Source organism: Pezoporus flaviventris, unplaced genomic scaffold (assembly GCF_033815535.1).
Source record: "Pezoporus flaviventris isolate CSIRO_AGI_PZ_B2104156 unplaced genomic scaffold, CSIRO_AGI_Pfla_v1 ptg000219l, whole genome shotgun sequence".
Lineage (NCBI taxonomy): Eukaryota > Metazoa > Chordata > Aves > Psittaciformes > Psittacidae > Pezoporus > Pezoporus flaviventris.
In genome coordinates, this window is record NW_026892767.1 from 425,578 (window position 1) to 444,187 (window position 18,610).

General features: G+C 38.1%; 1 protein-coding gene across 1 annotated transcript in view; it reads left to right on the forward strand.

The window, feature by feature from the left end:
• Nucleotides 1–16,666, forward strand: part of LOC133262742 (ras GTPase-activating protein 1-like) — a 124,475-nt gene extending 107,809 nt beyond the window's left edge. Inside the window, exons 20-25 of the mRNA XM_061442189.1 lie at nucleotides 1,476–1,562; nucleotides 5,345–5,412; nucleotides 8,709–8,797; nucleotides 11,698–11,775; nucleotides 13,701–13,835; nucleotides 16,015–16,666. Coding sequence (XP_061298173.1) covers nucleotides 1,476–1,562; nucleotides 5,345–5,412; nucleotides 8,709–8,797; nucleotides 11,698–11,775; nucleotides 13,701–13,835; nucleotides 16,015–16,098 — 541 coding nt within the window. The 3' untranslated portion in view covers nucleotides 16,099–16,666. The remainder of the gene's footprint in view (nucleotides 1–1,475; nucleotides 1,563–5,344; nucleotides 5,413–8,708; nucleotides 8,798–11,697; nucleotides 11,776–13,700; nucleotides 13,836–16,014) is intronic.
• Nucleotides 16,667–18,610: the final 1,944 nt, after the last annotated feature.

An 18,610-nucleotide genomic window follows, 5' to 3' on the forward strand; every position in this document is an offset into this window, starting at 1 on the left:
GGTGGATGAGCTCTGCAAGAAGCCAGGCAAGTGCAACAGTGACCCATTCTGAACTGGCTTTGATGCCTGATGACTCCACACAACACACCACCTCTTCTGTCCTGAGTGACCACCATAACAGATGGAGCCCAAGTTACAGATTAAATTAATTCAATGAACATTTTATGGACAATGGGGGGGGCATGGACTGAGGGAATGATATATGTATGTATACTAAAGGATGAGAAGGGGGTGGGGGTGATTAATGATGATGTACTGGATAGTATAGGACCCAAGCATGATGCAAACGGTATGGAATAAGGGGTGGAGATTTGTACTGGGTTTGGTTGGGATGGAGTTAATTTTCTTCATAGCAATCTGTATGGTGCTGTGTTTTATAGATTTATGAGTAAAACAGTGTTGATAATACACCCATGTTTTGGCTGAACAGTGCTTGCACAGTGTTGAGGGTTGTTTTTTCTCCTCCCCCCCCCTTCCCAGCAAGCAGGCTGGAGGTAGGCAAGAAGTTGGGAGGGGACAGAGCTGTCCCAGCTCTGTCCCCAAGTGACCTAAGGGATATTCCATATGATATGATGTTGTGCTCTGCAATAAAATTGCAGGAAATGAAGGATGAAGGGGGGTGGGATGGGATGACATTTGGAGTTATGGTGTTTATCTTCCCAAGTAACCGTTATACGTGATGAAGCCCTACTTTCCTGGAGATAGCTGAACACCTGCCTGTCAATGGGAAGTAGTGAATGAATTCCTTATTTTGCTTTGTTTGTGTGCACAGCTTTTGCTTTTCCTATGAAACTGTCTTTATCTCAATCCATGAGTTTTCTCACTTTTACCCTTCTGATTCTCTCCCCTATCATGATGAGGGAAAGTGAGCAAGTGATGACTGGGTGAGGCTTAGCTGCTGGTTGGGGTCAACCCAACACAGAATGGCAGAATAACACCGAAGATTCTTTTGGGTCAGTGATGGCAAGGTTAGCATTAAAATCTTCAGTCTTTTAAGTATATGGTCCATGTCTTAACATTTTCTGAAATACACCAGAGTACTCCCATTTTCTGATAGGAGAGGACTATTGCTTAACTACACCTAACCTGTATTTATGGATGCACAAGTTGTTATTTGTTCAGTTAAAAAGTGGGGGGGGAGCCACCAAACCTTTTTTTTTTTTTTATTTTTTTAAAGGAAACACTACCTAAGTAATAGGAAAAAAAAGTATCATAAAGCATTTAACACACATGTGAATTATCAGAATTTTACCTGCACAAATAGAATAGTGTATTAGTCAAGGACTTTTTTTGCCATTGGTAAATGGACTCTCATAGCAGATTTTAAAATAATTTAAAGATTATGACTGAATCATAATTTTAGTATTGATAATAGTTCTGCATTAAGCAGGAGGTTGGACTAGATCCTTTCTGACCAGCTTTTTTATTCAATGAAGGGTTTTAATAAAATTATTAATTAGCTATTATTTTTACAGGACATTGAGATATATTTATGGATGCTTGCAAAAGTCTGTTCAAAGCAAGTGGCCAGCTAATACCACGATGAGAACAAGAGTTGTTAGGTAAGTTACTTGTCACTTTATTCTATGTTGAAAATAATCTTTTAATGTCTTATTACTGTCATACTTCAGTGTCCTTATCTATTTTTTCCTTTTAGTGCCATCGAGAGCCCCAGTGGGGGGGGGGCCCTCGATTGTTGTCAGCCCAGCACCACTCACTGGAAGTGAGTGAACAAGTTGCCTGACTGGGTTTAAACCACGACAGTTCCAAAACTTTATAGTACCTTATATAGGTTACAAGAATATGTAATGTTATTATGGTACTGTGGCATGATATCCCAATTAAGGATTGAGAGCTTTCTAGATTCTTAGTCATGCTGTTGGAGCCTTGCTAGGGGTGTATTACAGAGGTCAGTATAGCAATACTTAATAGCTTTAACTTTGAATTTTTTTAAGTTTTACAAACTAGTCTAAAATAATGATTTCCTTTTTCATCTTGGGAAAGAGAAAAAGTTCTCTCAAAGTGTTAGTTAACCTTTGTGATACCCCTGGAGAGCAGTGACCTCTGAAGACAATGTTCCTGTCATGCCATCTGGGAGGACCGTGCCTTATCCAGGGACTCCGATGTAGTATGTTGTCGTGGTTTAAGCCCAGCCTGTAACTCGGAACCATGCAGCCGCTCACTCACTTCCCCCCCCTTCTTCCTTCCCCCACTCCCGGAGGGATGGGAGAATCAAAATAATGAGGAGAATCGAAAGAATGTAAATCCCATGGGTTGAGATAAGAACAGTCCAGTAACTAAGGTATAATACAAAACAGCTACTACTAGCACCAATGATAATCATGATAAGGGTAATAACAAGGGGAGAAAATATATAACTAAAAGGGGAAAAGAAAACAATAAACACAAGTGATGCACAATACAATTGCTCACCACCTGCCGACCAATACCCTGCCCAAACCAGCCAGCAATCTGGGCCTTCTGGGTAACTCCCCCCAGCTGATAAACACTAAAACGGCAAATACTGGCTGCAAGTAAGGTGTGACATGCTGAAACTCTGAGACCAAGCACAACAACTCTGAGAGAAAAAAAATCAACATTGTGACAAGTGACTATTAATCCAAAACAATGAATGCTTATCACAAATATGATTAGACACACTCTGCTCAGATCTGTCGTTATCTCAACCCTTCCGGCCCCACATTGGCCACCAAAAAGAACTGTCGTGGTTTAAGCCCAGCCGGTAACTCAAAACCACGCAGCCACTCGCTCACTTCCCCCAGTTTTGAGTGGTTTTGCATTACCGGCTGGGCTTAAATCATGACATATGTGTTAATTATTGGAAAAATCTTACACATGCTAAGATGAATGTCCTTTAAAATGCAGATATAACATGTTAAGGAAATTATTACCTTCTCAGAAAGGTGATTGGACTGTCATTAGATTTCAATGAGGTACTGTCTGCATTGGATTGTATAGTTCTCTGCATTAGTGAAGATTCCCAGTGCTGACCACTCAGAATCAACACACAGTGTTAATTTCTGAAAATATGTATCTCTATGCTGTCCCAGTTTTGTTTCATTTCTCTGCTCCAGCCCAATCATGTTAAAACATTCCATAGTCTCTGTAAAAATGTTGCAGGCTACTGAACCTGTCTCCTCTAGAGTTGCACTGATTATAAAAGCTCCAGTCTGCATTCAAAAATCAATTGAATAAATAGTTCTTCCTTTAACACTATCAGTTGCCAGTGCAGGTAAAAAAAAAATCTTTAACAGAAATCAGGCCTTCACACTGTTGTTCTAAATTATATTGGGGGTTTAAGGGTATCAAAGCCACATCTCTTCTACATTTGCTTTACCTGTTTTTTGCAGGTCTAGCTTGCTGGCAGACCAGTATCTGGCACTGATATGATTTGCTGAGGTTAATCTCCCATTGAGCAGTGTCTTCCAGATGATTTATCATTGACTTTTGTTTATCACTTTGGCTGGAGACAGAAATGAAGACATGGATGCTCTTTCTCCCCTGGTTTCAGTAAATGTTATTGTAATTAGTACAGTGCCTTCCATGCTTATTTCCCTGTCATTTAGCGTTTGTAACAATAGTGACTCAAGATTTTCTTGAAAAAATATCTTCAGTAAAATGCCAGCCAACAGTGTTCTGCAGGAGTTTTGCCTTCAAATTGAGGCTGCTCTTATCAGAGGTGTTGGGGCTAGACTGTTACAAGTGTGTAGAACTTAGAAGCAAATACCATGTCTCTTTCTGTTCTTCCCCATCTCTGAAGAGCCACATGGCTTTCCTTAAGTGAATACAGCTGGAATTCACAGTTTTCCTGGGATCTCTGCTGGATAACATAAATATTGGTCCCTTTCTCTCATCATCTTAGCCTTCATAAGTGGATACTTGTGATTTGTCTCTAGAGTACAGGGGGTTTTGCAGTCTACAGTGAAGAATATTATCTTTTATTGCACTAGTTTTGGTCCAAGAATGATTACATATTCAAAGACAATTTTTTAAGTTGTCTGGGTAGCTTCCATTCTGTATCATTCTGAAATTGCTGCCATTTCTGTCTGGTTGTAAAAATCCATGCATAGGTATTGACTCATTCTTATTTTATGCAGTTTGACCAGTGTAAGAATCATCAACTCTTCTGTATCTGCAAGGTTCATCTTAGGTTCATACCCCAGTTGTCTTCAACTTCAGGCTGTCTACAAGAGAAACTGATATATGTGCCATGACTTCAAAATTATTTACTTCCTCATAACTTTAAGTTAATCTCAAAAAATATTTTTATTTCACATTGGGCCAGGAGTGTTTTGTCAGCCCATAATCCATGGTTCTTGGAGAAATAAGAAACTTCTATAACAGTATATATTGGAAATCAAGAGTTTGGATACATGAAAGGTGTATTAACCTCACTGCTACATGTGGCACTTCCAATTAATAATGAACAATAATTTCACTGTATACTTAACAAGCAAAGTAATGCAAGGTCCACTTTTGTAAGTGGTCAGGCTTTGGTATTGCAGTACTGAAAAGACAGTCTGCTGGTAGTGTCCACACACTCTGACCAAAATGAGAGGCGAGTTAAATTGCTTTAGTTGGTCCATATGTGACTTTATTTTGTAGCAGTCTTCCAGAATTATGGTTAACCTCAGATGGATACCTTTTTGCTTCAACTGTCAACAGAAATTTAGATTCTTCTCATGCTAAACTGAAGGCTATTTTGGGTTTCTGTTTAATAAGTTCCTAGTTCTGCAGTCAAACTGAGTGCTATTCCCTATCTTTCTAGATTGTCTGGGTGACCTTCTGTGAGGAAAGTAGCTGATCTAGTATTATTCTTCTAGGATAATAGTGTTCTGTTATCAGGATATGTATCAGTCCAAGCTGAGCTAAGGCTAAGAGAGGCTCCATTCTGACTGTGCACTCTTTCTCTCCTTATGTTGGCTTGGGGAAGCAAGTGGCTGCAGGATGAATTATTTGCTGTAGTAGGCAGTGGAACACTTGTGGAAGGCAGGAGATTAAGTGTTCCTCATTTTTAAAGCTAGTGTGGTCTTAGACTACAGGCTTCAATATGGCTTTACAGTTAAGCTTTTCCCAGGTGGTTTCAGAGGTTCACTTTAATTGGGAAATCAATATGCCTGGGTTGGTTTTTTTCTTTTTTTATCATAGTTGAAATCATAACGAGACATTCTTAATTAAGAATGCATTCTTAAACATTCACAGAACACAGGCTGGTTGGTTGTCATCTGTCTCACAAAGATTTCCACACTGACTTAAATGCTTAAAGACTAAATTAATTCTTTAACTTTATTATTGAACAGAACAATTTTTTTTTCTATTTCAGCGGCTTTGTTTTTCTTCGATTGATTTGTCCTGCTATCCTGAACCCAAGGATGTTTAATATAATCTCAGGTGACTATGCTTCAGACTGAATTCATACTCTATGTAGTAATAGACATGAACTTACTTTAATGCCTAATTTAGCAAAATATGAAGTCTTTTGAACACTATGTCCAAAGTCATGTTATCCATATCAACTGATTAACTTTCTCCATAAGGAAGACAGCATACAGTTTTCACCCTCAAGGGTTAGACAGTGTTTATTCCCAATGTCTGTTTTTCAAGTAAAAAAAAAAAAAAAGTTAAAGAAAAGTTTCATACAGAAAATTTTTGTGGGTTAACCCCAGTGAGCAGATAAAGCTCCACACAGTTGCTTGCTCACTTCCCTCCTCACCCTCAGTGGGATGGGGGAAGAGGAAAGGAAGAATAAGAACAAGAAAACTTAAGGGTCAAGATAAAAAAAACAAAAATTAAATAATTGTTTAATAAGTGAAAGATAAATGGAACAGAACAAAGCAAGTGATGCAAAGCCAATCATGCCACCTTCCACGGATAGACCAATGCCCAGCCAGTTCCTGAGAAAAAGATGGCTAGCATCCGTAAGCCCCCTCTTTTCCCTTTTATTGCTGACCATGAAGTTATATGTATAGAATATCTCTTTGGTTATTTTGGGTCATCTTCTGAGTCATGTCCCCTCCCAGCCTATTGCACACCTCCCAATGTATTGACTGGGGAGGCAGAATGAGAAACAGAGGTGGTCTTTATGCTATGTAAACATTGTTCAGCAAAAGCTATAACATTAGTGTGTTATCAGTACTGTTTTGGTCAAAAATCTAAAATGGCATCATATGAGCTGCTATGAAGAAACTTAACTGTATCCTAGCCAGGCCCAGTAAAAAATGTTACCCTTGGTTTTGGTGCTCTCTTTGTAGAGTTCATCTCTATCAGTAAATAAAACAGTGACAGGGACTTTTCCTCTTTGGTAGAACAGGACTGTGAAATTGCTGTACTGATCTGTAGCACAATTCAGGCTGATATCAGATAGCATTCCTCTAAGCAGTTCTTAGGTGAGATTGGGTGTTGGCATGCATCAGGGACTACAACTGACACAGTTGATGTGGGGCTTTGTTGTAAAGCTTAACAGTGAGGGCATGGATTATTCCATGGCAGTTGGCTTAAGCACCTAGAAATGTTCCTGAGCATTTTAACTTACAGATATAGCTGAGGTCTTACAGATACGACTAATATGTGTGTTACTGTTGTGCTAGACATAAGGCTGTGTTGATGGGATTTCAGATCAAGGTAAGGACAGGAAGAAACTGCTCACCAATTACTGTCACAGACAAAACAGACTAAATTCAGGGAAATTAGTTTAATTTATTGCAAATCAAATCAGAGTGGGATAATGAGAAATAAAAACTAAATCTTAAAATACCTTCCCTCCACCCCTCCCTTCTTCTCAGGCTCAACTTCATTTCCAATTTTTTCTACTTCATCTCCCTCCCAAGCAGCTTGGAGGGGATAGGGAATGTGAGTTGCTCTTAGTTCATCACACACTGTCTCTGCCACTCCTTCCTCCTCAGGGGCAGGACTCCTCACACTCTTCCCCTTTGGAAGAGGGCATTTGGTTTGCACTAGCCGTTGTTGTTCCTCCTTCCGTCCCTAATACTTTCTCAGTTTTGCCTGCAAAATCTTGGTTTGGAAATTGGAAGAAACCAAAATCATTTGTGTCAGAAACTACTTGGGAGAAAAACTTTTCCTTTTTTGCCTTTATAGGCAGCTTTTCAGACAACATACGTTTTCTGTCCTCTCTCTTTAAGCTCTACTAAATGAGAAGGCCTGAGTGAGTAAAAAAAAAACTCTTTCTCTTTTAATAATTTTCATGCCCTTTTTGGTGAAAGCATTAAAGAACCTGGTCCCGTATATAGTGATCCTTTCCTCAGTATTTTTATCATCTTCAGATTTATGAGTTACATATTTTCTAACTTGAGGACTGCACTGAGACCACTGTATCTTCAGCTGTAAATGGAGTTGTTATCCATAAATTTCTGTAATCCCTTTTAAGCTTGTCTGTAAGTGCTAGTCCTGTATGGAAGTTCAGATAATATTCTTCACTTTTGCTAAGGTAAATTTATGAACTTTATATAGGTCCGTTAGAGCTGTTAAAAATAAAAAAGAAAAGGAAGGGGGCCCTCTTTGTTTTGGAGCAAAGCTTTTAACATGCTTCCTTGCTGTAATGGGGTGAGGAGGGGAAATATTCTGAAGGCTGAGTGTGGAGATAGACTACAATTTCAGCATCAATGAGCCTATCCTGACACCTCAATGACCGTTCTCAAAAATGTTTACTGAAAAGAAGTCCTTTGTTTCAACCTTCTTAGTTGATTTTTTAAAAGAATACATTTCTTTAGATCAGTTCACTTCACCTGAACTTCCAAATCCTAAGACTAATAATGTTTTCAGCATTGCATCTTCAAAGGGATGTATAGTACTAAGCACTAGATACTATGAACAACTGACATTAGATGTATGATTAGTGCCTCAATCTAAGCTCCAGCTATACCTAAAAAGTTGGAACCTATTTTTTAATTAATTGCAATGCTGAGTGGGAACAGGGGCAGAAAGACAGAAAAGCAAAACATACAGATAGACAGCATTCTCATGAAGCACTGTGAAATTTAGAGTTTATATAATAACCATGTCAATTTTGGAACACTTAAATGGCCTGCAAGTGGAAAGCCAGATTTTACCATAACTATTTAAAAACAAACCAAATCCCCCTATGCTGGACACTAATCTCTTAGTTGAAACAACTTTTTCAACAAGTGATTGTACCAGGAGTTTCTAGCATTTGATTTATGCAGTAAATAGCTATACTTTCATGGAAGTACAAGCCACGATTGTATGTAATGTTTAATCTATTTTCCTGGTACTCATAATTTATGGTACAATTTGCATAACAATGCAGGACCTACTTATATGCAAATATGAGTATATGCAAGTAAGGAAAAGGGTAAACAATTATTTTATTAAATTCTAACAACAAATCTTCCTTTTAAGAGAGCTGTTTGATTTTTGTGAAAGGGCTTTTCACTTAATTCATAAAACGTTTGTTAGCCTTAGGCTTCTGAGGAACACTTTAGTTTGCTTACTTTGTTCTATAAGCAAGTAGTACATAAAGTCACATATGCTTATTAATATTTTTGTGGACATAATTACTAAACCAACAAAAGCTTACTTATCATGAGATATTTTCCACATGCAGTTCTGTTACAGCATTCAAAGTATTTAATTCCATGATAAATAGCAAATTGTAGAAGAGCTTAACTTTCATGTTAAGCCAGTAACTCTCTACTTTGTATTCCTATCAGATTCTCCTTCCCCTACTGCTGCAAGAACGCTGACGCTCGTCGCCAAGTCTGTGCAGAATTTAGCAAATCTGGTTGAATTTGGAGCTAAGGTGAATATAATTTTACACAGAACAGTCCAGAACTGCATTTCCAATAAATTTCAATGTTCCTGTTTAATACAGACAAAAATCTGTTGCTGTTTCTTATGCAAATCCTGATGTGTGACCTGGGTCAGCAAGGAGGCCTTATTCCTGCAGTTTCTTCTATCCTCTTCAGTTGGAGCTCAACAGGATATTGATTTAGCTTAGAACAGTAGCATAAAGTCTGGCTGATTTGGAAAGAGGAGTCAGTCATTTGAGAATGGGTCACCTAGAAACTTACGTGAACTTACACACCATGAAGATTTTTAATTTGGTAGTATGAACAACAGCAGTGACTTGTTAAAATAATTGAACCAATGACCATACTAGCAGGTATTATAAAGAGTGATGCAGCAGTATTTTCATGCTATGAGAACAGATAAACTTAGTCATTTGTTTCAAAGACAACAGTGGAAGTATGTGGACTGTTTTTTCTGTCTGTCCAAAAGGGTAGCTATCATACTCTAGTATTCATAGAATCATAGAATTTCTCAAGTTGGAAGGGTCCCATAAGGATTATTAAGTCCAACACCTTGCTCCTCAGAGGACTATCTAAAACTAAATCATATAACTAAGAGTGTTGTCCAGAAACTCCTTGAACACTGAAAGACTTGGTGCCATGACCACTTCCCTGGGGAGCCTGTTCCACTGACCAGCCACCATCAGTGAAGAACCTTTTCCTAATGTTCAATCTGAACTTCCCCTGATGCAGCTTCATTCCATTTCCTCATATCCTATCACTGGTCACCAGAGAGAGATATGTACCTCCCCCTCCACTGCCCCTCTTGAGGAAGTTGTAGACTGCGATGAGGTCACCCCTTATCCTTCTCTTCTGCAATCTGAACAAACCAGGTGACCTCAGCCATTCCTCCTAAGTCTTGCCCTTGAGGTCTTTCACCATCTTGGTCACCCTCCTCTGGACACACTCTTATAGTTTGAAATCCTCCTTGTACCGCACACAGTACTCAAGTTAGGGCCACACCAGTGCAGTGTAGAGTGGGACAGTCACCTCCCTCATCTGGCTAGCTATGCTGTGCTTGATGCACCCCAGGACACAGTTGGCCTTTTTGGCTGCCAGAGCACTGTTGACTCATATTTAACTTGCCATCAACCCAGACCCCCTGATCTCTTTCTGCAGGGCTGCTCTCCAGCCTGTTTGTTTTCTAATTTGTATGTATAACCAGGGTTACTCCATTCCAGGTGGAGAACCTGGAACTTGCTCTTGCTAAATTTTATATGGTTGGTGATTGCCCAGCTCTCTAGTCCATCCAGATCTCTCTGTAAGGCCTCTACACTTGAGGGAGTGCACAGCTCTTCCTAGTTTAGTATCATCATCAAACTTATTTAATGTACATTTGATACCTGCATCCAGATCATTTATAAAAGCATTAAAGAGCACTAGCCCTAAAGCTGAGCCCTTGGGAACCCCCCTGGTGACTGGTCACCAGCCTAATGTAACACCATTTACTATAACCCTTTGAGCCCAACCCATCAGCCAATTGCTTAACCAACATATTATGGACTTGTGTAGCTGTGAGCTGGACATTTTATGCAGAAGGATACTGTGAACAACAGTATCAAAAGATTTGCTAAAATCCAAAAACACTGCATCTACTGTCTTCCCTTGGTCAACTAGATGGATGTTGGAGTTGGAAAAGGGTGAGAGAAGAGGCAGGCAGGCAGTTATTCCTCAACAAAGAAAACATCTATGTGATGGTAAAATGGGTAAATTTTCTTTAGGAATATCCATATCAAAAAGACGACTGAGAAATGATAGAGTAGAAATCTGTGATTAGAAAGAATCTGTTTAAGGATGGATAATCTGCCTTAAGGAGATGATGGAAGCCTTTTTGCATTTCCACTGATTATTTGATGTCAAAATAGGGAGGCATCTTTCAGTAATATTGGCATATCTCTGTACAGAACCTTGAAATACATTCCACATCCACGTTCTTTTATATACTATATGTAATAAATCATTTTCAAATCAAGACCAATTAGGATTAAACTTCCAGCCTGGATATAGAGTATTTTAATTCTGAAACAAATGAATAAATACCAACCTCTGGCTCCCAGCATCCACACGCACTTTCCCTATACTTATTCCTTAGACCAGTGCTTTCTGTTGGTACAGCATTTTGAAACAGCCCTTTAATTTGTATTCATTTTCATATTGCTTGACATAATATTGTAAATCAGTTTTACAAGCTGTGCTAAAAAGCCTCAGCTTTTAATAAAGTTTCTATTACATCACTAAAAGAATGCCAGCAGCAATTGGTCTGTTCTGGTGCCCAATTCACAATATGATTGAACAATAAAAATCTGATGACTCACAACTTGGAATGTAAGCATTAACAAAAGAATAATAAGGAGGGCACTTGTGTCTTGATGTTACCTCTGAAAGTGTTTTCTCCATTATATAGATGCAATGGAAAAAAGAAGTCATAGAATCATAGCATGGTTAGGGTTGGAAAAGACCTTAAGGATCATCTAGTTCCAACCCCTCTGCCATGGGCAGGGACACCTTCCACTAGACCAGGTTGCTCAAAGCCCTTTCCACCCTGGCCTTGAACACTTCCAGGGATGGGTCAGCCACAACTTCTGGGCAACCTGTGTCAGTGCCTCACCACCCTCATAGTGAAGAATTTTTTTCCTAATACCTAATTTAAAACTTCCCTATTTCAACTTAAAGACATTAACCCTTGTCCTATCACTACATGCCCTTGTAAAAAGTCCCTCTCAAGCTTTTATGTAGGCCCCCCTTAGGTACTGGAAGACTGCTAGGTCTCTGATTAGAATGTGTTCAAATAAAGGTATGACTGTTAAATTGGTATTGATTTGTTCTAATAAATACTTTCTAAAATTACTAGGAGCCATATATGGAGGGAGTAAATCCATTCATCAAGAGTAACAAACATCGCATGATCATGTTCTTAGATGAGCTTGGGGTAAGTGGTTTAAAAAAACTATTGGAAGTTGGATATCAACACTGTAAATTAAAATTCTTTATAGTTTTTGTTAACTAGCTCAAAAATACATCAGCTTCCACAGAATTTTGAATGCATGTTACTGAAAAATTTTCCTTATGCATGTTTAGAAACTGCAGATTGCTGGCCTGTCACACAGAATTTAAATCAATCAAATGTCAAGTTAGAAATATTTTATTCATTTAGCACTGCTTTAGACATGAGATCTATTTGAGCTTCTTCCAAAAGATTAGGGCTTTTGTCCAAAAATAGCAATTATTTTAAAAAATATTTTAAACAACAAAATTATTATGTGTAATTTGTCATGTTTTGAACTGAGACTGATGTTCATTTTCAGTTATACATCACCAAATGTCTCACTGCATGAATTCTAGATATTTTAGTTTAAAATAAAATAATAATTGCACTTCACTTTGAAACTGTTACTGTTTTGTATATGATAGCTAGAATCATAGAATCATAGAATGGTTAGGGTTGTGTGGGAACTGCAAGCTGTCCTGTTCCCACTATGTGGATAATTAATGTGGGTCTTGAGCAAGCCAAGGAGTGTTTGTGTGCATGGGTGCAAGGTCAGGCTGGGAAACAGCCTGGGGAGTGACTGATTGTTTATAGAATGGAATTTATAGTGAATGAAGACAGTCACTGTGATTGATGTGGTTTCTGTGGCTTCATAGCTCAGACCCGTATTTGCATGCTATATATTACCATGCTGGAGTGAATAAAGTAGAACTAGGTGTGAAAGCAGTGTGTGTGTGTGTGTGTGTGTGTGTTTAGCTTCTTTCTTTACAGACGCCGCAGGTTGGATAGGACCTTAAGATTATCTAGTTCCAACCTCCCTGCCATAGGCAGGGACACCTCACACTAGACCGTGCAGGAGAAGAGGCATGAGCCCAAAGATAAGGAGAGAGACCCTGACTGCACTTGCAGAGAGGTCTCAGCAGATAACAGCCTGGAAGATATTGTTTACAAAGCTCTGAGATGAGCAATGTCTCTTTGAGATATAAGAAAATCTGCACCTGAATGCTCTAAAATCTGGCTGAAATATTCATCTAGGCTTGGTATCTATAGAAGGGAGAAACTTAGCAAATCTTTTAGACCCTGTACAATCAAAAGATATAAAAATACATTCATTATGAAGAACTGTAAAATATTTGATTCCTAATAAGAAAACAAGACTACATAAAACTAGGTCACTACATGTAAAGAAGGTATGACAAGATGCAGCAATATACAAGCCCAATTGGATCAGTCATCACAGCCTTTTCCCTGTAGCACATCCTGAATCTAAAGGCAGAAGCTACCTGGGCTAAAGAAGCCTAGACCTCCAAAGCCACTTCACCCTGGACCTCAAAACCTTTTGTAAAAGAGACACTGTAAGAATGTGCAGTTTGGGTTAGTCCAGCTGCTCTGCTGGTTTTAAAGTGATGCTTGAGGTCGCAATTAAGTTCCTCTTACTTCCTTTTGAACTTGAAGCCCACAATCCTACACTCAAGGAACAGTTTTCAGTATAGTTTTGATCTTGTATACAAGGGAGGAGGACATAATATGAATCTCTTTTCTCAGCATCTTTTTGGACAGCTCAAAGGTAACATAGCTGGACCCTCCTAGTAGGAATAAGAATTGCTGTATATTTAGTAATCTCTCAATGTGAAATGTGTTACCGTAATTAAAATGTCTTAATATTTGCTTGTGGAGCTTGTGGAGAGGAGGAAATATATAATTTGTATTAGATAACATGGACAGAAGCCTTACTTGTGAAGAAAAACATTGCAGTACATGATTGCAGTATCAAAACAGCTGTTGATGGGTCTGTAGAACTGTAATTTAATTTCTCATATGCCTGACTACTCACAATTCTAAGTCTGCTCTCATAATTTTTGTTAAAGAATGTACCTGAGCTTCCAGACAGTACAGAACACTCTAGAACTGACTTATCTCGATATCTGGCAGCCTTGCATGAGATGTGTATGGCACATTCAGATGAACTTCGGACACTCAGTAATGAGCGAGGTGTAATGCAGGTAAACTACAATGGTTAACAAAAATCACAGGTACAGATAGCATGTCCTGAGTTATTGCTTAATATTGTGATTCTTTTGTAATTTTTCTGTCCAGCAGTATGAGTGATAAATTTCACCAGGAAGTTGCGAGTTGTAAAGGTGAAGAAGCTCAAAACTATGAACTAAGTATTTATACAACAACAGCAAAAAAAAAAGTGTTTCAAAGCATTGGGTTGGGGGGGTTGGGTTGATTTTTCTGTGAAAAAAAGACAAAAACAAAAGCAAACAAAAAACCCCACAACAACAAGAAAAAAAAATCACCAATTGCTGTCTCCTGACAGGCTCTAGTTTTAGGATCTAGTTCTTCTAATTGCAAACAAAATAAATAAATTTACTTTCCTTAGGTTTCTATCACTACTTCATTTCTGCTTCCTGATTTATTACATTCATAAACAAACATGACAAACTTCTCTAGCAAAAACTATAAATGAGTGTTCTGTTCCAACTATTAAATTTCTATGCAGTTTTTACGAAAACTTATTTTTTATGAGGAAAAAATTCACATGACTTCATGCATTATTTCAAAATACTACAAAAGTAATTACTTGCCTATGGTCTACTAATTATGACAAACTTTAAAAAGGCAATTCTACTTACTGCACAGTAATATGTTTTGGCATGCTTGACTAGTATACTGTGCTGTGCAGGAGATAAAGGAGTCTTCCCATTTTAATGCTAATGATTTGGGGACAGAGGCAGTTGTACTATAGAAAGCTTTTTTGTTTAGAGATGGTCTTCCTTATATTTCATCAGTATCGGCTTAAACTACTTATTTAATGACACATTTTCAAAGAGGTAGTTAAAATAGTTTTTAATTTGTTTCAAAATAAGAAATCAAATTACAAAAATTTATTATTCTCATGGTTTAAATACTGGTTTTCCTATATTCTGAATCTTTGAAGGCCTTAATTTAAACCCAGGTAGATGATAAATCTATATATCTTTCTCCTGGAAGCAAATGTTTCTCAAATAATGCATTTCTCAGCAGTAATGTTTTTTTTTTAAATAAGGGGATTACTGGAAACTCATATGGTGATTTTGCAAAAGGTGAAAACATATATGTATTTAATCATCTTTGGCAGAAGGAAGCTCAAGGAATTAAAAATGAGAGAATGCTTCATTATAGCAGTTCAAAACTAATCCACTTCAAATAACTACAATTTATTTCTTCAGTGCGGTATAAGGGAAAAAATATCAGTCGTGTTCAAGTTCATAATTCACTTACAATTACTGCTAATCTTGTCAAAGCAAAAATGATAGCTAGACTGGCAAGGCAGGATAATAGAAGTTTTCGGTACTAAATATATGTTGCTTACAGATAAAGGATATAATTTCTTTCACAAGGCCTGTATCTGAAGTACTTGATTGCTACAAATATGATACCGTTTCCTCGTTATATTTCTACTTCAGAGGAATAATTTCTTCTCATGGGTTTCCATAATGAAAATTCTTGATTTTTTTTCCTCCTTATCCTTCTGTAAGTGCCCTAATGGTTCAGGATCACGCTGTTGTAGTTGAACACAGTTCTACTACAATGGAAAAATAATTTAACTCCTGACAGTGCATTAGCAATACAATTTCTCAAACTGTTTTATGTGTATATTCAGTTGCATTTGGTTTAGTTTAATGACCAGGTTTTCAGGTTTTCAGAAAGCTAAAAGAGGGTAGTCCTGCCTGTGCAGAAGTGAATTGTACTATCACCATTTTTTTTTGTCAACGGACTTCTTTATAATTTTCTTGGCTCAATTCTGCACTTTCACATGGGGACAATACCTGAGAATGGTTTTTTGGCTTACAGATTGTAAAATGAGAATTCTCATTTTGAAACTCTTAGGTTAAGTTGGCAAGACTTAATGAGCCTCCATGGGTGCAGATAAAATTCATTACTTTTGAAGTAATGTCTTAGTGACTAGGGAACTGGAGCTGTGGGGAGGGGGATGGTGGTGGGTGATTTAAATATTTTTTAAGCTACCTAACTCTAAGTCTGGTAGGTTTATGTTGAAGATGCTTCTCAAGCAAGATGGGGTTTGGGTTTTTTTTTTTTTAATTGCTAATGTAGGGTTGTCCTGTTTTTTTTTTTGTTGTTGTTTGTTGTTTTTTTTGTTGTTGTTGTTTCTGTTTTGTTTTTTTTTTTCTACAGCATGTTCTTAAGAAGCTGTTGGCTATTACAGAACTGCTTCAACAAAAACAAAATCAGTATTCAGTGTCTAATAACATCAGGTAGCAGTCCTCTACCTGAATTCTGCATGGATCCAGCATGTCTAACATGGCAACTCATCACTTTTTCTGCTCTTGCCAAAAATAGCACACCTTGTCACGTTCCCAGTGATGTGTGAACTGTGCAAAAAGACAACAAAGATTCTGTTAGTGAATAATTTTACCATCAGCTTTTTAAACTATCTGTGCAAGATATTTGCACTTTTTTCCACTTGGAACAAGTTTTTACAGCCTCTGAGCCTTGGTGTACAGTTTACCTTCTGCAAAGAAAATGCTGTGACTGTTCATGAACTTTGAAAATTGTTTTCAATGCCTACAATTGCCAAAGTTTTTCTGACTTGTTGGAAAAGAATTATCAACTGACAAGGAAAGAAATGCATTGTTTTGACAGCTACATGTACCTGGATAACATTTCTTACTGTAATTTCTGACTGGTTACACTTATTATGACTTTGACTGTTTCAACCACTTGAACTTGTATTTACAGTTTCCAGAGTTTGATGGTTATGGTAAGATCAATCTTTCCTGTATACTTTTTATACCATGCTGTTTCCCTTGCTGGAATAATGTCAAAAGAATATGTAGAAGGGATCTTGTCAGCTTTATTCTTTAATGTGCCACTGATTCAGTCTAAATAATTCTTCCATTAAGGACTGTGTATCCATCCAGGTAAATTACAATGCTTTTGTAAAATGTTTACAACAGTGAATAATTAGAATTCAGTAAGTTTATTAACACTGTATCATACATGTATGCATCCATTAAACCGTTTTATACAATATTTATTGGTTGGTCTTCTGTGTAATGTAAGGCTACCATGAATCTTATTTTTAAACCTGAAAAATGAGTTTTAAAATAATCAAGCTGACAATAAACTCTTTATGGAAACTGGCTAACTTTGGGTGCAAGTAATAGAACATTGTGAAAATTAAATTTTGACAACAGATATGGTTGGCTATTTATCGACTATGTATAAAATGCATTTATAAAAATTACTGTAGATAAATCTCAAAGTTACATTTAGGTATGTATATTTAAAAATTGACACCACTACTTATTTCCTGAAACAGTGTGTGAAAATGAATGTTGTAGTTTACCCCCCACCAGAAGCTTAAGCACCTTACAGCTACTTGCTTGCTCCCTCCACCCCCCCCCCCCCCCAAAGTAGAACAGAAGAGAGAATAGGAAGAACAAAAGCAAGAGAACTCAGGGGTTGAGAAAGGAAAGATGAAGAAAAGAAAAACAGATCAGGTGATGCAAAGGCAATCACTCGTTACCTCTCAGAGGTAGACTGATGTCCAGCCAGTCTGTGAACAACAAAGGAGCTGAACAGAGCTGGCAGCTCTTGCAAGAATTCTCAATTCCCACATGAAGGAAATTGGGCAAGGAAGGCAGGAGACCAACATGGCTCAGTAAGGACCACCTGGTCAAACTAAAGTGTAAGAAAGAAATGCACAGGCAGTCAAAGCAGGGGCATGTATCCCGGAAAGAATATAGGGAAGCTGCCCAGATGTGTAGGAATGTGATCAGTAAAGCTAAGGCACAGCTGGAGGCGAACCTGACAAGGGATGCAATGAATAATAAAAGGGCTTCTACAGGCATGTTGGCCAGAAAAGCAAGATTAAAGAAAATGTGCCACCACCCCACCACCCCCAATAAATGAGATGAGAACTAGTAACAACCAGCATAGAGAAGGTTGAGGTACTCAACAAAATTTTGCCTCAGTTTTCAATTATAATCTCTCTTCCATATTTTTCAAAACCTTGAAACTCAGGGCAGGGACTGGGGGGATGAAGTCCTTCCCACTGTAGGAGATCATCTTTGAGACCACCTGAGGAACCTGGACATAGACAAGTCCACGGGACCTGACAAGATGCATCCCAGGGTCCTGAGGGAATTGGTTGATGTAGTTTCCAAGCCACTCTCCATCATATCTGAGAAGTCATGGCAGTCAGGCAAAATGCCCAGTGACTGGGAAAAGGGAAACACCACGCCCATTTTTAAAAAGATTATAAAGGAGGACCCTGGGAAATGCCGACCTGTCAGCCTCACATCCGTGCACAGTAAGATCATGGAACAGATCCTCCTGGGAGACATATCAAAACATATGGGAGACTGGCAGGTGATTAGAGACAGACTAAATGGCTTCACCAAGGGTAAATCATGCCTGACTAATCTAGTGGCCTTCTATGATGGAGGGACTGCATCAGTGGACAAGGGAAGAGCTACAGATGTCATCTACCTGAAATTTTGCAAGGCCTTTGATACAGTCCCCTACAATATTCTTGCTACTAAATTGGAGAGATATGGCTTTAACAAATGGACTCTTAGATGGGTAAGGGATTGGCCGCATCCAAAGAGTAAATGGCTCCATGTCCAAGTGGAAACCAGTAACAAATGGTATAGAATCATAGAATACTGTTCGTTGTGGGTGCTGGGAGTTTTACATGGGCAAGGGGAGACAGAACAGGTTCACAGAAGAGAAAATCACTGGCACCTACTGATACATAAAAATCACA